Source organism: Amblyomma mixtum, chromosome 1 (assembly GCF_055824585.1).
Source record: "Amblyomma mixtum isolate Tamu chromosome 1, ASM5582458v1, whole genome shotgun sequence".
NCBI classification, from domain to species: domain Eukaryota; kingdom Metazoa; phylum Arthropoda; class Arachnida; order Ixodida; family Ixodidae; genus Amblyomma; species Amblyomma mixtum.
Genome location: NC_143012.1, coordinates 294,001,954 through 294,025,814, shown reverse-complemented (window position 1 = coordinate 294,025,814; position 23,861 = coordinate 294,001,954). Strand labels below are relative to the sequence as shown.

The 23,861-nt window shown below is 47.6% G+C and overlaps 1 protein-coding gene across 2 annotated transcripts; it reads right to left on the bottom strand.

Annotated features, from left to right (window-relative positions):
• Nucleotides 1-18,439: 18,439 nt before the first annotated feature.
• On the bottom strand, nt 18,440-23,388 carry LOC149372096 (acetylcholinesterase-like). 2 transcript variants are annotated; one of them, XM_089585718.1, is made up of 4 exons: nt 23,331-23,370; nt 22,964-23,065; nt 21,293-22,804; nt 18,440-18,621 (listed from the first exon to the last, which is right to left on the bottom strand). In XM_089585718.1, exons 3-4 carry the CDS (start codon nt 22,765-22,767, stop codon nt 18,480-18,482), a joined length of 1,617 nt encoding a protein of 538 aa, XP_089441844.1. In that variant the 5' UTR covers nt 22,768-22,804; nt 22,964-23,065; nt 23,331-23,370; the 3' UTR covers nt 18,440-18,479. The 2 variants fall into 2 exon arrangements, with proteins under 2 accessions (XP_089441844.1, XP_089441837.1); XM_089585711.1 differs by lacking the exon at nt 22,964-23,065 and having other exon boundaries at nt 23,331-23,388.
• Between the last annotated feature and the right edge of the window lie 473 nt (nt 23,389-23,861).

Below are 23,861 nucleotides of genomic sequence, written 5' to 3'. Positions count from 1 at the left end.
CCTTCAAAGCCTTTTGTTCATTATACACCCCCCGGATATAAGTTGTTCCACTATTGCAGCCTAACGAATCATGATTCACCTCCCTCCCCTTCCTGACACGCATCCCCTCCCACACCACTTTCCTTCCCCACCCCCGGGGCCTTCCTCCTCGGAGCGAAGGCCCTATTTAATCCCTGCCGATGATGAACGCTTTGCCCAGACGAAGACAAGTCCCCTTGTCGAAACGTTGGCTCTAGCAACCTGAGGTTTTCCCCTCCCTTGTTCATTTTGTGAACATCACAAACAAAGCATTTAAGAAACTGGGACTCATCAAACGTCGTCTATATCTTGCCAGCCCCGAGACAAAGCTTCGAGCGTATACTACACTCATAAGGTCAGCTTTAGAATACGCATCTTTAATATGGAGTCCAAGTAGCGTTTCATTAATTAACCGTCTTGAGTCTGTGCAAAATAAAGCTGTCAGGTTCATCCTTTCTTCATACTCACCGTATGAAAGTGTGTCATTATTGAAGCAAACTATCAGTATTCCCGACCTTATCACTCGACGCAAGTTCTCTCGTTTATCGTTTTTTCATTCCTTGTACTACGATGGCTCCCCGTTCACAGCTGATCGCATCGCCCCTGCCCATCATGTTTCATCCCGGTCTGATCATTCCCACAAAGTGCAACCCATCTTCGCACGAACACTGAAATATCAAACATCACCCTTACTATTATCTATGGCAGAGTGGAACTCGTTACCGGCTGACATAGTTTCTGAAACTGAGTTATCACATTTCCAAACAAAACTTTCATCGCACCTTGGCCTACAAAATTCACAGTGATATTTTCAGTATTGTCGAATCATTGTCTTATACGCTCAACCTATGTATCTTTCAGCGACTGCAGTGATGTGTACTTGCAATTTGTATATAGTTATTCTTTGTATTTGTTAACTACTGTGTGCCAATAATCTGTATTGTGTTGTTTTCATGCCCTCCCCCCCCCCCCCCCCTATGTAATGCCCACTTGGGCCTTTAGGGTATTTAAATAAATAAATAAATAAATAAAGGAACGGGCTAATAGGCGCTTATTGAACCGGTTAATCCGCATACAAAAACTGCCTGCCCTAAGAGCGTTGCGCGTCGTATAACCGATCGTAGGCTGATCGAATTGTACGAGCATGCCTAACCATATTATCGATTGGGCCTGTTACTCCTATTTAATCTAAGCTCGTTTTGGGGGGGCAAAGTAGCTAAGAAGCGAGTTTCTATAGAGCTTTTTAAAGGGACACTGCGGACAAATCTATCAAATTTTCTTTTTTTCCTTCAAAATCCGATAGTTCTTCATTTCTTGCCTCTTGCCCGACCGCGAAAGATACATTTATTGCTAACAAATTCAGGTTCAAAGTTGAAAACATTCAAACACTTTCTCGCCGCTCTGATTTAAACTCGAGATTCTCTGAGGACGAAATAGCCGAAATGGGACGTAAACGGGCTCGGCGTGACTGTTGGCGGTGAGCGGTGCTACCTAGAAGCAGCCGAAATGATAACTAGCGCCGGCCGAACGTTTACGGCACCTGTCAGAAGTCTTCGCTTCGCTTCCGTTTTTACGAGCTTTACGGTGGATCCCGTTCCCGATTCCTCCAACAAAGTTATCGCTAAGAACTGCGGCCTGCTCTTCAGCGACCTCAACCCCACACAGCGTGCGATGCTTTTGAGGGCTGAGGCGGCGGGTCTGATAGCTTATTTCGAGCGCCGAGGAGTCGGCAGCAAGGCAGCAAGGCAAGCTACTGGGGCCGCAGCTATCACCGCCGAGCCACCGCTACGACTCATGGGTGGAGACTTGGCACATACGGACGTACTTAAATTCTGTAATAACATTCCTCGTAGCGATGATTATGCAGCTCAGCGTACACTCCGAGCGATGCGTTTGCTAACGTGGATGCTTGTACAACATCAGATATCTACAAGTAGTTTCCTCGTCGCAGGTGTGTGCCACAGCATGAACTTTGTCCGAAGAGAACTTTGGTGGGCACTTGGAGGTCTTGTGCTGCTCCTCACGTGTAAATCGAGGCGCGTCACAAGCGAAATCACGCGGGCACGCAAATCCATAGCCGCGAATCAACAAAACATAACGAAAAACACCTGGTTGCCTGTTGTGCCGCTAAGTGTAGGTTTTCTTTGGCTTCCAATACTCAGGTTCTCTTTTTTTCGTCTTCCTCGTGTGATGAAAGTTCACTAGTGGTTTCAAAATAAAATTTTTGCACTTCAGTATTGAGCAAACGCGTAACATTCATACATGTTTGTAAGCCTCACAGATCCCTCGCGCTTTTCGGCTATTTCGTCATCGCGCTTATTCTTGAGAGACTGGCCTGCAGCGGCGATGCAAATATTTCGCTACACACACACCGTTTTGATGCAACATGGCTTCAGCAAAAGCTGCGCCTGCATGCTAAACCATAATGTGATAAGGATACTTCTTGCCTGTTATCTTTTCTGCAGAAGGATGACTTCTCGCTCCTGGTGCGGGCGGCAATCAAGAATACGCTGTGTAAGAGGTCACGTTGGCTTCGCAAAAATTGATACCCCCATTTTTGCATCTTGTTACAGCAATGGATTAAAAGTTTTTGCATGGATGGAAACAGTATCGATACCCCTGTAAACGTTGTGCAGAGTATCATAATATACTGATCTTCTCAGCTGAAACATTTTTCAGCAGTGCAATATTTGCTTAATTATCCCATTTCTTTAAAAAAACTGCTAACAACGCTGAAGGAAATTCGGCGACACTACTACGCCGCAGTTACGTACATAGACAAGCAAGTTGGCAAAGTGCTGACTGCGCTCCAGGACACGCTGGTGATCTTCCTCGGCGATCACGGTAAAGCACGTCCCCTACGCGTTCGGGCGCTTTTAGTTTTCAGTGCATTTTCAGTTCCCGTCGAAAGACTCCTAAACGGAAATGTAAAAGCGACAAGGGTCGAACAAACGAAGGTCTTTTATTTCCAGTTTTTTTTTTTAGTGCAATTTAGTGATGTCTGAAATGCAGTTCCCCCAGTACGAGAAAACGATTGTGATTTGTACCTCCATCGATGCTCAATCAGAAAACATGGCTTGAAACCCTATTTTGTTTTAACCATGTTCACGTAAAAGAAGTAACAGCGCTTTTGGAAGACGAGACAGAGAATGAGACAGGCGCCTGCGCTGACAAGCAACCAAAATAGCAAACAAAGGTCTACCCCTCTCAACCGCGAGGCGTCCTGATTCGGTGAGTTGGTTATCGCGAATGTCTCTACAAGCGGAAACTTCGAGCTCCGGACCATTATGAAGTTTTGTTTAAGCTATAAGAGCTAGGAAGCGGAACAGATTTTTTTTTTGTAGCCATATGTTTGACGTTGGTCTGTGGCAGTGGTGGTTATTGACTTGCTTCACATCTGATGCACTGCGGTAATTTCGCCTGCAATGCACTGGAATTAATACTTTTCTCTATGCGTTTTAAATCGTGTGTGCTTGCACGAAAACCTTCAGCGTCATGCGCGTAATCTGAACAAGGAACGAGAAAACCGCATATCAGGAACCTCGAGTGATGCTTTTTGGCTCGAATAAAAGAGTGTTGCTTGCGCCATTTATGGAGTGAAAAAATAAAGTTCCGAATGCACGAATCTTATTTGCGCTTAAGAACAGGACACGATGGGCCCGAAGTTTCAATTGTTATCTTATTGACTGTCGACATCGGTTGTGCAAAAGCCATACTTAGAAGCAAAAGTTTTTGTGAACCGCGGAAGAATGACACTGCTCATTTTGGTGCTGTTTAGCCCCTTCTCTATAGTAAGTTAGGTGACTTCGCATTAATATCCTTCTTGACAGAAACTCTGTCTAATGATGTGTCTTCGTAGTAACAGAGACAAACTAATAAAGCTCATTTCTGTGACTAACCTTCGCGCTGTGGGAGAACCTTTGTTAAATAAGAACGAAATGTTCTTGAATCACTTGCCGCGTCACTCTGGAAATCAGATACACGCACGAAATTGCAAGTATGTCCTAAAATGTTATTTCCTGGTTATGGATTATATATCTGCTTCCTATGCACTGGTTTCAAATTTGTAAATTTGGCTAACTCAAAATTACTCAGAAGTGCGCTTATTTTAACGAATATAACCATGTAATACTAAATATTCGGTGAAATTTCACTGATGACTCTGTATTTGTCACTTTCTGTAAATTGCACTCAATCCTAATGTACTTCAGAGACACTTTTTCTACGTTACGGTTATTAATTTTAGTCCTTAACGAACTTAATTTCTCAACAAAATGTAAATAACAGAATGAACGGAATACAAAGTTGTTGTCTATACAATGTTTACGACGAAAGACTGCAAAGGACCTATAACTGAGAGCAACAACCTCTTATGCAAACTCCAAAAGCGACCAAAAACGGCCGTTCATCGAAGTATCCCTAACTCCAGTTTGCATTTTCGAGTTTATCACTAAGCCGTTCTTTTCTGTGCCACTGAAATGTTTATCGTCGTTCAAAGTGTTAACCAACGTTCCTGCTTGGGACGACAAACCGAGGAGAGGAGGTAAGGGAAAAAGAGAGCTGCGAAGTTTTTTTTTCTCTCACACTTCCTTCTAGAGGTGAGTGCAAGCTTTTTATTTAGTGTATATATTAGCAATCATAATAGGTGATGTATAGTCTTGGGGTAGCAGGTCAGCCTCTAAATATATATATATGTGCCCAAAGTGCGATTTCTTCTGCAGGAGCTGCAGTATGACTCAACTTCTAAAACAAATATCACGGACCACCAATTTGTTTGATGCGGAGGGGAAAGATCTAGCATATGGGCTCCGATTTCTGACTCGTGGCGTCCTATATCCGCAGTGACGGAAACTGGTGCGTGCGCCACGGATTTGTGGCACCCTCATGCCTCTTCTGCATGAACTAGCCACAGCGCGAAAAGCTGGAAGTTTAACATGCGAGGAAGGCTGCTTTTCATGTTTTTTAATTCTTTGAAATCTTTTGGCATATTATCCCTATCTCTCATTTACTAAATGCTGGGAAAATTTGTCGCATTTGCTTAGCAATCGCACCTTGATATAAGTTTACTAACTGTTCTAGTAAGGACTTCGAAACGTCACTGGAGCTTAACAATAACTGCCTGTTGGATTGCTCCAGGTACAAGAAGCAGTGCTGTTTTGAACTCACAACACTTTCTTACTGCAGGCAAGATCTTATGTTGCGTTGCTGCAGAACTGAGTCCCCTCGCTTGCGCCTGTCTACGACACCGCATTCACTTTAATGGAAGTTTTTCTTCTGTGGCTAAGCTGTAGGTTTGTAATACGTGTGTCTAACTAAATGACGTGGTTCCCGCTTGAACGCATGAAGATCTTCGTGGCAAGAAATCAAAACGGAGGAGAAATCCATGCCACATACCATGGCTCCTGCAGCTGAATGAAGTTTCTGTTTCATCATCCTCATTCCTTCAAATCTGGTGGATATGGTAGTAAAGTAGCCTTGACTATTCAGATAGTTGGCGATGTGGCAGCACACCATTATTAGACAGTGTTTCTGAACATTATTTGCGATTCGAATTTGGGCGTTGAAGCGGTTACTGAAGAAATCACGATTTTTGCTAATTTCGGATGAAACGATTAAATCGCTTTTACTGTTTACAAAATGAGCAGGTTCCGCCGATATGAACATGAAAACAGCTTTGAATTGTACGTAATGAAAATTTTGCATTTGAGCGGCTTCGAGCCTTATTCTGACAAATAAATTTTAACTCATTGCTTCTTTCAAGGCAATGGGTTTCGTAGATCTATGCATGTTGAATAAACACGTCTTTAGAAGGCACCGAAGCATTATTTCGCTGGTTCAGCCAGTGTCGCCGGTCTATACCTTTCAGGCACTGAGAGGGTCAGACAGCGCTACTTTTGCGTTGTAGCTCGTTTTTTACCATTTTGAAACCAGCTATTGGGATGTTCTCCTATTTTTCCCCGTCTTTTGACCTGGAGTCGACATTCAGACACTCATAGGTGGGCGTTCTGCCGGTTCAGAGCCCATTAGACCCCCTGGCGTCCCGGGAGACGCATCGCTCGCTGATAAGAGCTGCGACCGTTCGCCGAACTGGACGCAGCGCTTGCGCAAGTTCGGCGACACTAACCCTATCGCCTGTCGTCCTTTGGTGCTTTCGGAACAACGGACAATAACCTCTGCGATCTTTGGCGGCTGTAAACATCCCCAGCTACGGCGCGCCTGTACCGGACCCACCTCTCATGGGAACATTGCTGGAGACGTTGAGTTCTTAACAACGGCCATTGACATTGGTCTGAAACACACAACAGCTAATGACATCAAGCACTATTGATGAGGCGAACGCGTCGCCATTTCACGGTGCGTGAAGGCGGAAATGAAAAACCATTACTGCTTTTACCCCCCGATAAAGGCTCTTTGGAGCTGCTGGTAGGCAGAAAATACCCTCCACTGATTTCAAAAGATTGTAATCACACTTTGTTATAGAAAGCGCTTCTCTCAAGAAACAGAAGGAAAGAATACGCGGAGCGTCCACAACGGAGGCCATTGACGTCACTGATGAATTAGCAACTACACGTTAGGTCAAGAGCTACAGACCAGGAGTGGTTGTCGAAGTTTACTAGCTTCTGTAGACATAAATACGACATGCGCATTTCTTCCCTTACCTAGATAGATCTCGATGAAAAGACGCAATACATAACGGGTTTGTCTCAGCACTGGAGCCGGTTACTTCTGCAAATGAAAAAAAAAATGAGGTACTTGGAAAAATATTGAAGGAGAGAAGAAAAGTTACAGGCAGTATTCTGCGGATGGGTGATGCAGCTGTTAAGCAAATATGTGGCTGAAAGTGCTGTATGTAATGGGAAGACTGAAGCAAAGTAAAGAGTTCTGCAGAGTACAGAGAGAACGTACCTGGTCAGAGTAGCTGCAGGGACATGAGTACAACTCCGGAATGTTGTGCTGCGGGTTGGGGAACGCGAGCTACCGTTCCGGGGACACCCCAAACTCTCCGGTGCGTTCTGTCGCGGCGTCGTGAGTGTTTCGCCTGACGAAACGTCTGAAACCGTTAAAAGAAAACTCTGTGCGGAACCAAATGTGGTGTCTGTGCGCAAGCTGGGGGGAACCCCGGTTGCGGTGATCACCTTCGCGGGGACTAAGGTGCGACGGACGGTGTTGTACAGCTACGAACGGCTCCCTGTTCGCCTGTACAAGAAAACAGTGCCTGCATGCCACCGCTGTGGCACAGTGGGCCATCGGGCCGATGCGTGCCCGCGACCGCAGCCGGGGCGCTGCAAACGCTGCGGAGTCCAGGTTCCCGATGCCACTCCTGACGGCCCGGCGGAACATGACTGCGTTCCGAGCTGCCTCATCTGCGGAGGCGGCCACCCTACCGGAGCTCCTGGCTGTGCCGGGCGGTTCCGGAAACCCATCAAACCCAGCTCCCCATCAGGATCCAAACCGAAGACAAAGACGGGGCCCAAGCAGGCTCCTCCGCCCAAGGCCAAGAAAGCGTCAGCCGATCAGGAAACCAAGGCCAAAACCGGGCCATCGAAACCTGTCAAGTCCGCGACCCAGGCGGCGCCCCCGGTCCTCAACGCCAGGGACTTCCCGCCCTTGGCACCCGTCCAACCACAGGTGAGCAGTTCGAGTAGGGCAGTCTCCGGGCCCACTACCCGTCCCTCCCCTACCCGTCCCTCCCCTACCGAAACCGCCCTACAGCAGCAAGTAGAGGAGCTCAGGCGCCAGAACCAAATTCTAGCGCGCAAAATTCAGGAATTAGAGGCCAAACAGGCCGGGTCATCTGAACCAATGCAAGAAGCTGAGCCAGACGACGAGGATGACGGATCATCCGTAACATCTTGCCTCACTAGCGTCTCGCGGCAGAGCGGGGACACGGTAGTTGGATCAGCTGGTCGCGTCGCCGGCCTAGAGGCACTGCAGCGCCAAACCGAGCAACTGGAGGAGCAAGTGGCGGCCCTCCCGAACCAAATCATGTCAGCAGTCAGCGAGTCCTTCCAGGATATGTTCAAGGCAGCTTTAACGCAAGCACTTCCCGACCTTATGGCCCAGGTCACTGACTCGGTCCTTAAAGCCGTGCAGCCCTGGGTCAGCACCCAAATTAAGAACGCCACAAGCTGCGAATCCCATCACCTCAAACGTAAGACAGCCTTCCGTCAGGCAGCGGAGGAACATGGTTCAGGCTCGGCAGCTGGTGGGTCGGTGCGGCCCCTCACTGGGGTTGCGCCGGCTTTCGGCCAGAGCTATTCCGATCACCCTTAAATAAATACGACAAGATGGCTAGCAGATGTAATAGGAATGCTAAAAACTTTGAAACATTCCAGATCATCCAATGGAACTGCAGGGGTTTCAGATCTTGGAAAAAGCAGTCACACCTCCAGCTTTACCTGCAGTCCCTAGGTGACATGCCGGCGCTCATTGCCCTACAGGAGCCCGGCATAGACGCTAAATTATCAGGCTACAGCACCTTTCAGGGGGGCCCCTCTACGTGCATCCTGGTGAATAAGGCTTACACCGTGGTTCAGGTCGACTTAGACTTGAGTACCGAGCAAGAATATACAATGGTCCGAGTATTGCCTCTCAGACGCCGCGACCCGTCAATACATATCCTCAACATATACTGCCCTCCGCGTAAGCCGCGCGTAACTTTCAATGAAATCTTCCTTCGCGCGATAAAATTGGCAGCCAAAGAGCCTCTAGTGATCGTTGGAGACTTCAATGCTCCCAGCCTTCATTGGGGCTACCACTTCGAACAGGCAAGAGGACGTAAGCTGGCGGAGCTCATCTCCACCCTCAGCCTCACGTTGCTCACGGACCCGGCGTATCCCACTCGAGTGGGGAATTCGGTAACCCGCGACACGTGTCCAGACCTTTCTCTCGTTAAAAATGCTAGAGCGGCTGCATGGGAGAACTTGGGAGATTCTCTAGGCAGCGATCATCTCCTTCTCCGGATTACACTCGAGGCAAAGGCAGCGCGCAAAAAATGGGGTCAGGCCAAGCTGACCGATTGGCACAAATTCCGGAATCACACTATCCCTCCCGTACTATTTTCCGGCGGCTACGCGGAATGGGCTAACCACATATACGACATTCAGAAACAACACGTCACAACACTACAAACCACCGAAGAGATCCCCGCAGTGGACACCCACCTCCTGCATTTGAGGGAGGCGCGCCGGAGCTTAACTAAACGGTGGAAAAAGCAGAAAACTAATCGCAAATTACGCGACCGCATAGCCAAACTCACAGAGCAGGCTGCAGCGTATGCTGCCGAGCTCTCAGATTCAAATTGGATAGCACGCTGCGACGCCGCAGCTCATCAGATGAGCTCGAAGGGGACGTGGCGTCTCTTTCGCAGTCTAATCGACCCCTCCCAAACGAGAGGGGAGACGCAAAAGCAGCTCCGGCGGGCTCTGCAAGGGTATCAAGGTACGACGGCGCAACTTGCGGACACTCTGTGCGACAGATATCTCTGTCGTATGGAGGACCCGCCTGGGCAACAGTACATGTACTCTGGCAGGCCTAATGAAACACTCGATGCCCCTTTTGAGTTGCACGACCTTAAGGCGGCCTTAGCAAAAATGCGCCGGGGTACGGCTCCGGGACGGGACCACATAACAGTGAACCTGTTGGCGAACCTACCGGACTCAGCCTACCTTCATTTATTAGAATACATCAACCAGATCTGGGACGGGCGTCCACTCCCTCCCGAGTGGAAAACGTCACTTGTGACGTTTATCCCTAAAACAGGTAAGGCCGTGAATACGGACAACCTGAGGCCCATATCACTGACCTCATGTGCGGGCAAGCTTATGGAGACGATGGTACGGGATCGCCTCTCTCCATACCTGGAGAGTAAGGGCTTCTTTGCAGTCACCATGTTCGGGTTTCGCCCTCACATGTCTGCACAGGATGTCCTTCTCCAGCTGCACAGGGATGTAATACGACCCACAACTATGCAACACAATGACAAAGCCATCCTCGCCCTTGATCTGAAAGGGGCTTTCGACAATGTGAAACACGGAAGCATCCTGGCCAACTTGAGTTCTACCGATTGTGGGGCTAGGACCTACGCGTATGTAAGAGATTTCTTGTCTAATCGCCAGGCCTTTCTTCGGATTGAGGGCGAGGAATACGGCCCTTACATGATGGGAACACGGGGTACCCCTCAGGGAGCAGTGTTATCACCGCTCCTGTTCAACATTGCTATGATGCGCCTCCCAAGCCAATTGGCCCGGGTGGAAGGCATTCAACACGCGTTATATGCAGATGATATTACAATTTGGACCACTCAGGGGAGCCTTGGAGACATGGAGGACCGCCTTCAGCAGGCTGCTTCCATAGTCGATGCGTATGCTAATGACTGTGGGCTCCAATGTGCTCCAGCGAAATCAGAGCTTCTGCATGTCAGAGCGAACCCAAAGGATAGGACAGCAATACACATCTCTCTGTCAGGAGGTCCTATTAGAGAGGTGGAGGAGCTCCGTATCCTGGGCCTTTTCATTCACCAGAGACTCAGACCGGACTCCACTATTGCGAAACTCAAGAGAGTAGGCGAACAGGTAGGGCGCATGATCCGCCGCGTTTCCAACAAGCGGGGTGGTCTGCGGGGCAGGGACGCGCTTCGGCTCGTCCATGCCTTCGTGACTAGCCGGATCCTCTACGCCGTGCCATATCTCCGCACTACTAAGCAAGACGAGGCGCGAATAGACGCCATCATCCGCAAGGCAACTAAGCGAGCCCTGGATTTCCCGGTGGCTACCTCTAATGCCAAACTCAAGGCATTGGGGGTGCTAAACTCCTACCAGGAGCTGCGAGAGGCCCACCTCGTGAACCAATACATGCGGCTCACGCAGACGGCTCCTGGGCGCCGCCTGTTAAACCGCTTACACATCCAACACGACTGCACTCCAGAGGAGGCGGAGCGTATCCCAGTACTATGGCGCCATATGCTCTGGGTCTCCCCGCTCCCCCGTAACATGGACACCGACATGCATGAAAACAGACGACAAGCGCGGGCTCGGGCTCTTGAGAGACAACACGGCTCCCGACCCGGTGTATATTATGTAGACGTAGCAGGGCCATCGCCCACGGGATTTTACTCGGCCGCTGTCGTTCACCAGGAAATGCACGTTGATGGACTCTCCTTTCGAGCCCCGAATTCAATGCGGGCCGAGGAAGTAGCGATAGCGCTTGCTGCCGCCCACGCCAATTCGAGAATAATCATCACGGACTCCCGAAAAGCATGTGAACATTACTTGGCAGGGGAGATCTCCCCCTTAGCTGCTTGTATTCTACGACGGACTGCCACTGATCCAACACCCAAACGAATCATTTGGGCTCCTGGCCACCAGGGCTTACGAGGTAATGAGGCCGCTGACGCGGCTGCCCGAGCGCTTACTCACCGGGCTCCTCATCCCAGCTCTTCTGGCTCGGAGACTAACCAGCCGCTGCTGCGATTCAGGGAAATATTAACACATTATAGCGACAACCACCGCCTTTTCCCGGCCCCTGCAAAAGGGCTGAGTAAGACGGAGAAGCGAACTTTAAGGCGCCTGCAGACAGGTACTCTACTCTGTCCTGCAATAATAAAACATTACGATCCTAACACGGATGGGCGATGCCCACACTGTGGGGAGACCTGTGATATCTTCCACATGGTGTGGGCATGTACTCAAAATCCCCACCTCCCCCCTTCCCCTACCCCTTCCAGAGAGGCATGGGAGACTGCCCTCCTCAACTGCTCCTCGCTTGAGTCCCAAAGGGCTCTGGTGAAACGGGCGAGAGACGGGGCCTCGTCGTGCGGTGTCCCGGACTAGGGACGCCGACCATGTAGCGGGGCCACTCTGTGGCTCCCAAACTCTTTTTTACAATATAAAAGTTTTCACCACCACCACCACCACCGTCATTTCTAACAAGACGAGCTGGTGGTCTATTCTGTGCGGGCACCGTTTTGTGGAGTCTGCTTCTACAGAACGTTACGAGGATAGGACGGAATTTCTGTCAGCGGCATAAGAAGTCAAAGTAGCTATCTTTGAAGCTGATCACCAAACATGCATTTTAAAGCTCAATTATCATCACACCGACAAGCAGTGCAGGAGAAGGCAGTACGAAAATGAGCAATACGCAGCAATTGCGGGCAAATGTATTTTATAACTGGAAATAATTTACGAACGCTGTCACAAGTGGTCTCTTAAAACGACGAAAAAATATAGGCGGGCTACCCTGACTTCGAACATGTTCCGACGGGCTCCTCGGAGCACTGACTCGGAGCACTGACCCAGAGTAACTCTGTCGTGGCCTTGACAGCCGCGCCGTGCAACCCCGGCGAAGGGCATAAAAATACGGGCTCCGCCCCGTCAAAACAGAGCTCTTTCGGGAGATCCAGTCTGTCGGGTGCCTTCCGCGGAACTGATCGTCCGTGTCCATCGTACGCGACCATGCTGCAGCCACCTCTCCGTCAAGTTCGATCGCCTCCGTGATATCAGGACGTGAGACAACGCTTATTGCCTTGAACTATTCCCGCACTTATATCTTGAGCTCCCTTCCTTTTATTGTTTTCCCTTTGTATACAGCGTCGTTACCGGTAACCTCGTGCATCCTTGCGTCAAGTTATTTGTAATTATTCCTGTGTGGTCACTGATGGTTGTTTGTGTCACATTTTTCTGCTCTTCTAATATTGGGAATTCGACTTGTATAGATAATCAGCTTCTGTGCAAACGACAGTTTCGTGAACGCCTTCTTTCTATCCACCTGTTGAAATTAATGTGCCACAAAGCTTCGTAGCGGGAAGGTGGTTCACCGTTGAGGGGATTCGCGTCTTAACGCCGCCCATTGCGTAAGTTTGTGAAGAACGCAATTGTTGCATATATCGTAAGATTTCACTATAACTATCAGTAAATACGTAGTTGCGCCCTTGGTTGTCTTGTATGATTTACTATAAACGTTTCTGCTATTCTCAAAAAGTTCCCCGTTGATTTTCTATGGCGGTTTTAACTACTCGATGTGAGCGATGGTTGTATGGAAAAACTTTATTTAGCTAGAGAATTCGACGCCCGCAGGCCTCCTGGGTCTCCGCACGACCCCACTCACGGTCTGAACATTCATGTGGTGTTGGTCCGTGACGTATACGGCCCGGCTGACGGCGATCTTCTGCCTGGACAGGCCCGCTGACCGCAGTGAAGTCTCCCAGTCCTCCCTAGTTCGGAGAGGCACCGGCCCGGCTGGGGGCCGGTGGACAAACTTTAAAAGAAGGATCCTTGTGGAATCGGAAGAATGGACCATTACCTTCGAAATTGGTATTAGAGTATTCCACATTTGCCTCACAATTAAAGCGGGTACAAAAGAATCCTGGACATGCCAGGAAGGGATGGTCGAGAGTTACAGTTTATACAGCGCACAAGGAATCGGAAAAAAGTCAGCACTTTGTTTCTTTCGCCAGATCCCTGCCGCATATTGCATGAGGTGTTCAAGCAACTCACAAAATGTCAGCGATTAAGGCAAGTACCGCAGGACGCCCAGCACAGAAAAGTAGAGAGGAAGATCACCTCGGGTGAGGATGGAACTTGCTGAACTGAGTTTGTACATCTATCTTTTAGACGATTATCTGAACTGCCGAAGATGAAGAATTCAAGCAAAAAAACCTGAGTTTGGGCATCAATAATAACGTGAAAACACATCCAGGGTGTCCTCATCAAGTGGTAACAGTGCAAATAGACATACTAGACATAGAGGAACGAAAAAGGACATGACACAACTTTAACTACAAATATTTTTTTTGAAAGTTCGCTTGTTTTTTTTTTTTAAACTGTGATGAACAACAACAAATAAATAAAACACCCAGATTTCAGGCATCCCCTCGGGCCAGAGATACTTTATTATCCCCTTTTCTGTGCAGTTACAACTTTTTTTCTTTCGCTTACAATCGCACTTACCAAGAGGGGGTTTCAAGTACAATCTAGTCACTTATTTTTCATTGACTGATTCTGAAGGAGTGCTAGCCGGAGTGGCCCGAAGGGGCGCCAACGCACCGCTACTCACAAAGGGAAGAGGAGGACTTTGCTGTAAGACTGGCCACATTTTGCGCATACAGATAAAGGCTTATATTCGTCCTGCAGAACGGTGCCTGTTACGCATAAAAGAAACCATATTTTAGACCAAATGTTCCCGTCTAGAGCTCACGCCTTCTAGAAACAGTAGAAGACCTCGGTGAATCTTTTACGTCTCCACACCTTGCCCAGCCATACCATGCCCTGAATTTAGACCACAAGGCTGAAGAAGCAACTTCTAGGCGCCGAAGGAGGGGTGCAGATGACTTCTTTGTTTTCAGAAGGTGCTGGTACAGGAGGGAATCCTACCCTAACGAGTGGTGTGGTGTGGGGGGCGGGGGTGGGGTGGGGGGGATGACAGCATTGATAGCCGAGTGATTGAGGCTGACGATTAGTGATTTCCTGAACCAACGATTTCTCTTAGAGTGGGAATGTGAACGCTTAGTAAACACTTTCAGGCCCCTCAATCTAACATTGAGCCATTGTGCATGGCAAGACAACCGGGAACGAAATATCGCCACCGTACATTCTGCGACCGTCTTTCTTTGAGAATAGGCGGCAGTAGGTAAGTAAGTAAAATACAGTCAGGCTATATATGAGGCATGCGGTTAGCAAAATCGGTATGTCACAGAGACGAATAGTTGTTACACTTTATTGGACGCAGTCGAAAGGCATAAATCGTTGTTTGGTGAGTAATAGAGAGAGAAAGAAAAAAAATTCAGGTAAAGTTCTAGTCATCGCTGCTTCTGAAAGTGTCTGAAATACGCGCTGTCATGTATTTGCTGCGATGCGAATATTGCTGCTTAAATTCGCAACGTGCCAGTGGTGTTGTGGCGACATCTAGTGGTAGCGCCCCGAGACGCTGCGGCGAAACTATTTTTGTGCTCTGTTTCTTTGCCTCGAATGAAAAGTATGTGCTCTGTGGCACGTTTACAGGCCGAAGATGGCAACGCTTTTCTTAGAAAGGGAACATGCGCTAGAGGATGTTATTTATTGAATTACGCGGGTATTTGGACATTCTCCAAACGAGACGTTAGTTCGAACACAGCGGCTCCTCGAGCGCTGGGCAAAATTATTGCTCAGTTCGGAAGATGGAGCCACAATCGTGCGAAATGACACATCCGCGCCTTCTTTGCTGTGCACGAAAAGTGCGAGGGGCAACGTGAAGAGTCATCAGCTTAATTCTAGGATTACTAGGAGCTCCTGTGCTTTCTGTATAAGCTATACAGGTAACAAAAAAAAAGAAGTTTTCATACGTCTGCAAACTCGAGTAAGTTATACAGCCTTCTTTGCAGGGTGTACCATCATTGAGTACTTCTGACAGTTCTGACACAAAAAAATGCATGTCATCAATATAACCCTGGTATTATTTAGCATTTTCTTAATTGAGTTCCATAGCGAACCGGATATACAGTACGGTCTCTTGAAACTTTATCACATGACCATCGTTTTGTATTCATAAACTGATGCGAAGTTAAGCCCAACATAAAAAAAAAACCTTTATAGGCAGAAAGTGAAAGTTGGTTTCCAGACGATGAGGCCTTAATACGACAACTCCTAGCACAGCCTGAAGGTAAGTTGCTGAGAATTAGACTAAGCTCACTGCACAACTCAACAGATTAGCACATTTTTTAAAATTTGCTGTTGTATACCTCTCCTGTTGCGCGTGTACAACGCGCACACACTATTAGAGAGTTTCAGTCCAACCGAAAAGCCGCGCGATCAAAACTGTAACGCGTTGTCGTTGCTACCGCTGCCGTTGCTTCCACTGCTGAGTTTGCTTAGTCATATGTACGAAAACTCTCCATCCCCTCCAGCAAGCTACAGCTACTTCATAAGCTAGCCTTTTTTACCTGTAACCTTTTCGGGATTGCTGATGACATTAATAAATTATTCTGATGTTTCACTGCAAATGGAAAGTTTTGTCATGACATGTTAGAGATTCTGTTGTTCTTTTTGTTTACCTTATAGATGGGATTCGGACTTCAGAGTTTAAACAGAAAGAAACGACAAAAGTATGCCACATGCAATTCATAAATTCGGTTTTAACCAAAAAAAATCGGTATTCCTTGCATGCATGGCATAGCTAGGTGTTGAGTACAAGTTACAGACAGTCAAAGTTCAAAACAGTTACCAAGTAAGAAAGACGAGGTTGTGATGCGACTGTGGTGTTATGTGCAGTTGTGCAATTTGAAGCGTTGCTCCGCTAGCTTACATACCTATGTGAGTACCATCTGCGGGAAGACCCATCTGCTCACCGCCTACTAGCTAATCACTGTTTGTTCAGTTCACTGTCATCATCCTCTTAGAGTAGTGCGTCGGTTAAGTAGATTTATCAACTGTGTAGGGAACTGACACGAAACCATGTATGGGTGCAGCAAAAAAAAAGTATTTTCTGCATACCGTAAGGAGTGAGCGGCAATTCAATCGCTGCAATACACGCCCCTCGTCATGCCCAACTTTCGCGCTCAATCCAGATTTGCAACCCATTTAAACAAAACGATAAAATTGGTTTGGTTTGATGGGGTTTAATGTCCCAAAGCGACTAAAGCTATGAGAGACGCCGTAGTGGAGGGCTCCGGAAATTTCGACCACCTGAGGTTCTTTAACGTGCACTGACATCGCACAGTACACGGGCCTCGAATTTCTCCTCCAAAGAAATTCAGCCGCCGCGGCCGGGATCGAACCCGCGTCTTTCGGGCCAGCAGCCGAGCACCATAGCCACTGAGCCACCGCGGCGGCTCGAACGATAAAATTACAATCTATTTCTTAGCAGTAAACTTCCACTATTGTTTCTGTCTGCCAGCTGCCTCTGTTACCTTGCGTTAATTTTTTTTAATGATAGGAATTCTTTCTCCCAGCAAAGCTCTAAGTACTATCATCTGCACTTTATTTATTGGTAAATAAACTGTTCATGCCGACAAAAACGCCAAGATAGGCTAAGTGCCTTTTCACCGTAGAGGACAGCCACATTAGCTAAGCAAAAAGTTCAAAAAGTCGTAATTCATTAGATGAAAACAAACTTCGCACCCCCCCCCCCCCTTACAAAAGACACGAAAGTGATGTTCTTAAATAAACAAGAAAAAGTTCGCCTAATTTTAACAAAAAAGAAAAAAGAGTCTAACCCTTACTAACAGAAAAGCAGGTACAACTGTAAAACCGCAACAGTCGTGCAATTCAAGGAGCATTCCCTGCTTTGTCTGACTTCATTGCGTAAAATAACGCTCGCTGAGGGCACCGTGCAGCGGAAAAACTGAAGGGGACACTTAAGCTCCGCCTGATGATTATCACGTGATAGAGTTAAAGGATTAATGACAATATAAACGGAACTGGTCACACTCTACTTCATATTGATACCTCGATGGAAGCCATCTTATCACTCCTGGTGCAGTGGTGCACCAGTTAAGCAATCCGCCATTGTGCCGGAAGGTATAGTTTTCAAATAAAGCCACCGGTGGCAGCCTGGGTGGTACATAGGTGGCAGGTGGGTCGCCTAGCGATGGTGGGCTCAAAAGCAGAGAGGTGACTTAAGGCTACAAGTGTAGTTTAAAAACTTACTTAAAGCAAATGACGAATTTATGACTGATTTATGACAGCATTAAGAAAATAAAAAAAGCCGAGCTTGGTGGCAACTGCCGCCACCGCGTTTAAAAGGGGACTGGCCTATCTTCCATCCATTCATCATGTGACCTTACGACGTCATCACAAACTGCCCGCTGTGGCAGGTGGCAGCTAAGTTAATGCATCTTCGCGAAAGGTTTCTCGGGAAGAGCAACCTTGGTCTCGCAAGTCCCGCTGGTGTGGCTGTGTTTGTAACTTTTGTTTGAAACGTTTGATCGTGGGCGGGGCCGTGCGGACGCCCAGATCCCTTAAGGGCTGAACACATTTCCTTCAAGTTTTCATCGCCACCACCACATGCTGGGGCAGTGGCGCATCACTTGACCGCTGCACAACTGCGCCAGAAGTGGTATGAGGACTCCCAGTGGTCTATAAATGTAAAGTACAGAATTATAAATTACCGATCTGTGAGTATTTACCCATTAAAGCTATCGCTTCATACACTTAAGGCAGAGCTTGAGCGCCTACTTCAGTTTGTTTGCCAAGAGATCAAAAACGTTGGAGCAAGCATACCGGCATGCCGAGCAATGTTATCATGAGTGTTGCTTAAATTTTAAAACAACCAAGTTTCGTAAAGCACCCATGTATACGGGGAATTACCAGTGATTAAAAAGATGTACATAAATGTGGCCATTTGATGGAAAGAACCTTTTCAAGGATGAACATTTCTAGTAATTTACGGAAGGCAACAAAGCTTGTGCTTGTCTGCCACCAGTGATCATCAGTATGAAACTCCTTTATTTCTTTCGAGAAACTGATGTGTTTATTGCACCACCCAGGAGCTCACATTAAATGCTTCTTCCAATAATCACAGTTCTTGCGCCCGATATTCCGGTGCAACGAATAATTTCCGGGCTGGAGCCACAGTGCCGCTGGATCTTCTGTCGTGTAGGCTGGCCATTCAACTCCATCGATGGTTGGCGTTCTGGAAACAGGACACCGAAATAGCGTTGGGGACAACAACGAAACATGGCATTCAGAAAGTTGAAGAATATATAAAGACAAAGTGTCTAAATTCTCTGAATGAAAACTGCTGCTAAATTTGGCAGGCTACTCGCCATATCTTTAAGTTGAGCAGATCATTCTGTACTTATGCCTTTTATAAAGGCTGTGACAAAGTACACTCTCAGACAACCACTTCCTTGTCGCAACAGGAAAGATGCACTCTTTTCCGACGCTATCCAGGTTTGACGCACCCGAAGCTCGCTCAGAGTTCCACTACCTGCGCCGAAACTTCACAGAAGTCGCTTGAGCAAGCACGACAACAATCTTTAATAATCTCGCATTCTCCGGCAGAATATCCTAATTTTCCGGACTTCGGTCCACGTGAATCACCTGACTGTACAAAAGAAAAATATTTGGCACGAGCGTTGCTATCATTTCCTTGTTTTTCCAACATCCGAAGAACACGCTTGTTCACCCACCCATACTGTAGCTCCCCAAGATCCAAGAAATCTCAACCTTGCTGATACGCACATCAGAGGTAGAGGCTTTCGGCGTGCTGTGAAAGGCCTCTCCTTGTGGCAAGCTTCCTCACCGCCTCCTAATCGTCATGGGGAAACCGCACAACTACCTCACCATGAAGAACGCGGTTCCTGTCATGCCCAAATCAAAAACACCTGAGCCTGCTTTTGCTTACGGCACATCAACTCAATAATAATCGTATGCAACAGACATCTGACAGCCTCGAGAGCGTCTGCCTTTTTTTTACAGGTTCCAGATTTTGACGACTATTTGCCCTCGTATATTTTATATCGTCGGTGAAGGTCTCAAGAAAATCAGTACGTGAATAAGGTTTTCGAATCTTCTACGACACTTTGGTGCATATTTCTGCCACTTGAGTTTCGAAAGGAACCCTTGCAATTCGTGAGTCCAACCACGCACCTTTATCAAGTTTATCTGCCCTGGCGACGTCTTCCCCCTGCTTGGGCTGCTGACCTACGATTAAGACACTTGGAAAGCATCTGCTGCGTTTCCATGCTAGGGAATATCGTGCCAGCAGCAGCAGAGACAGGTAGGAAGTCATCTCTACCCCCTGAGGTAGAGGGGCAAGGGGGTCATCTCTACCACCGAAGGGTAGAGATGACCCCCTTACATCTACCCCCTGAGGAGTACAGATGCAAGTTCCGGAGGCATGATGACCTAGCATTCTGAGTTGGAGAGTTGTAGAAGACAACTACGACGAAGGAAGCCGGAAATTACAGAAGGGAATAATGTGACGTTCCTTAATTAAGATAGAAGTGCAGAATAAAAAAAGTTTTAGAGCATGGCAGCTTAGTGGATCTTTGTAACTATGTATGAACAAAAACGACCGTTGTACTCAACACGCAGCTACCCATGAAATTTCTGAACTTAAACGCCATTGCTGCATCACCCTTCAGGGTTCTGCCAAGGATGACCGAAAATAATTCCCGTTAGCTGTCGTACACAAACGCCATGCGTTTTGTTCTGCTGCTTCCGAATAGGTCTGCTCGATTCCTGGACACCGCGTAGAGGTTTAAATCCCGACCAGGGTGGCCGCATACCAATGGGGAAGAAATTAAATAACTTCAGTCTACAGACATTTCACTGCGTATTGAAGAGCTAAAGCCGTCAAAACTGCTCAAGAGCACACAGCAGTGCCGTCCGTGCCTTATACAAGTAGAATACCCTATTTATAAACCCATAAATATCATCGATTGAAAGGAGAATATCCTTGCAAAAAAAAGGATGCTCTTGCATCTGGCACTCTAGTTTACAAGTAATTCTCTTTATTGCATAGCATTTCTCCATGTCTCACAGCAAGTCCGTCGTTTCAGCGACCTCCTATTTTAGGAAGCAAACGCCCAAACTAGTTATGAGCGAACATTTGCTCCTTAAGTAGTCTCTTATCATTCGATATTTGAGGAAAACTGATATTCAAAGAACACTTCCCTCGGAATCTCAGCCTTTTGTGCCAGGTGTACGTATTGTCGGGACCAAATTCCGTGTATATCACACGTGGTTTAGGTAAAGAGTATCGCAGGAGGAAGTTTTCAGCGTCTTCGATAAGCAAGAGCTCGATGGACCAAAACAAGAGCAGTAAAAGCGCTCCCCCCCCCCCCCCCTTCCTATTAGTGTGCTTCGCCCGTCTGTGGAGTGGCTGTACAAAACACTCTAGAGAGCGAATTAGCAACGTTCACGCGGTATAATCCACGTTAACTCCCAAGAGTGCACATGTTTAAATTTCTTAAGCACCCAGTCATCGACATGCCTTGCTCTCAAACGTTCATGAGTGAGATTTCGCTATTCAACATATTTTTAGTTCCCTATGAGCGCATAATCGATTTCCTTTCTGTACTCAAGTTAAATTGCGCTGACGCTTTGCATGTATTTAGATAATATTGAAGTGCGCAACAAAGCTACGTCTTTGCCTAAAGTAACCAGGCAGCTTTCTTTTTTTCTGAGGCGTGTTGTGGAGCACTTATGGCAGCCCCATGCCCAAAATCTGCAAAACTTTTCGAGAGCTTTTCTTCCGTAAGGGTGCTGTAATCGCTCTACTTGCGGCTGAGAAGCAAACCACGTTGCCTGGTTACTTCCGCCGAAGACGGTACTTTACCGCATTGAAAAATACCTACCCCGTCTTGGCGAAACTTGTGAATGCTTTCATCACGATCTTGCTGAAATCCCGGTCTTCGTCGGTGAAATACTCAGGGGTCAGGAACGGAACTCCGAAGTAGTATACAATATCACATGTGTGCGGCTTCCCAACCCACTTCGGGAACGGATACTTAGCTGACCTGTAGCCGAGTACTGAAAGGTAAACCGAGTTACCTCTATCTGCGTATTCGTCTGCGAAGAACACACAGGGGCAGATGAACTGGGCGTCTCCTATATATGCAGTGTGCAATTCCCTTAACTCTCGCTTATTGGCTTTCGTGGTATCGTTCACGTAACTCTGCAGTGTAGGCGCGAACTTGTCAGGAAGCCAGGAGAGTGCAATAAAGCGCAAGACTGTCTTCAGCTCGTCATAGCTAATGTCTTCAAGGTCCTCTGATAGAACGCGACTGTCCGGAAAAGCCACAATAATGAAGTTACCCTCATTTTCAGTGATTCCGACCATGAGGTCGACCTTATTGAAATGACCTGATCTTATTGCAACTGTGGGGCGCTCGGGAAAAAAAGCATTCGGATGCGAAGGAATGAAATTGAAAACCTTGGTTGCCGAGACGTTGTAAGTGACCTCACAAAGCTCATCAGCCGGCTTCGAGCGGAGACACTCAAGGACTTCTGTGGGGTGGGAGGACAGGTCTTTGTAAGCAGAAGCACAGCCTACGAGCTCAGCGACTTTGTTACCCCGGGCCAAGCTTTCAAAGGTTGAATCTACGAGGCCATCAGTGTCGTAAGCACCGCTCATTAAAACTGCTCTTTGAAATAAGCCCTTGCTTAGGGGAGACAGAACATGGGCGCTAACGCAGAACGATCCGGCACTCTCTCCGAACAAGGTGACTCTTGACGGGTTACCCCCGAACGCTCGAATGTTGTCATGAACCCAACGCAGCGCCAGGTTCTGGTCCATGAGCCCCATGTTTCCTTGTACTTCCGGTACGGCGGCGTTAAGGAAACCGAAGATATTGAGGCGGTAATTGAAGGTGACCACCACGACGTCGTGCTCCGCAGCCAGAGCAGAACCGTCGTACCAGTTCTGGTAAGCTGAGCCAAACGTGAAACCACCACCGTGTACCCACACCAGGACAGCCTTGAGTGGCCTCGAGCTCGCTGGGGTCCACACGTTGATGTAGAGGCAGTCCTCGGACTGGTCGACAAAAGGTGCAAAGTCTTTGGTGAAGATCTTTTGAATGCAAGCAGTTCTCGGTGTCGTGGCGTTGTAGACGCCGGACCAAGGGTCGGCTGGAACAGGATTCTGAAATCGAAGATTGCCGACAGGTGGGCGGGCGAATGGTATTCCCTGGTACACTTCGAGTGTCTTCCCGAGGACTTGTAGGGCGCGGCCTTGGACGTCTCCGTTTTTTATCGAAACTACTGGAGACTCACCAGCGTCCATTAGCTTCACAAAGAAGATCACCAAACTGTACTTCAACAAAGGGGGCATCCTGGTGAAGACTTGATTTTCTCTACGTAAGCGGCAACTGAAAACAAAAGAAGGCTAGATGCTTCATGTCCGTAAATAAAAAATAAGGGGATAATTAACGTTAATATCACGAAATATAAACCCAATATGTTATCGCCGCTCGTGCTCTGAAATTCAGATGTATAAATTGTACCCTAAAGTACAAAATTTTGCGTACTATTAATGACCTTATGGATATCCTCTGTTGCTTCCAAAGGGGAGTGATGCGTTCCGGGTTCCGCGCATCGGATAGGATACGGACCGCGCCCTGTAATTTTACCTGCGTATAAAGAAAAGGCTTCAAATGCTATGGCGGGCATATACAGTATAACAGTTCGCATTACGTGCGAGAACGTTGAAACAAAGGCAGATTTCCGTGGATTGTTAGGCCTGAAAAACTGCCGATTTTTTAATAAACTACAGGAGCTGGTTTAATGGAAGTATCTTCTGCTTTGCTGCAACTGGACTTGACGGTTGTCTTTGTGAAATCAAAATGTACGCGTGAGTACGGTTATGCAAGAATTCGAGAAAAACATCTCGCGTACCTGTAAGGCAAAATGGCCTTCTGTGAGTCGACTGCTGCCGACGCCACGTCAGTCTTGCTCCGTCTCCGGTTGGTGCAAGCTTTCGGTGCCTTTTTATATAACCCTATCAATTATTCATGCTTTCCTGGAGCGAAAGCAAATTATAAAAGGAAACTAGGCATAAGAGAGCTGACACTGAGACCTGATAAATGAAGAACTTCGCGCTTTAGGACACTTTCGGCACCTCGTGTTTGCTCAGCTTCCTGCATCAGCATACCAAACTTTGTGTTGCAACGACGGCTGCATCCACGATGTGTCGTCGTTGTAGCCAGCTGAAGGTTAAATAAGCCCTTGCTTAGGGGAGACAGAACATGGGCGCTAACGCAGAACGATCCACACAAGGCCGCATTATGTCACAGCGCGCACGACATTTGGATAAAAAATAAGTGCGTAGGACGATCACCTTGAGTGAGTGACACTGAATAAAAGTGGCAGCTGTGCTATGAGTATGGTTTACCGACACGCTGTGACTGTTCGGTTCAGCGCATCCCG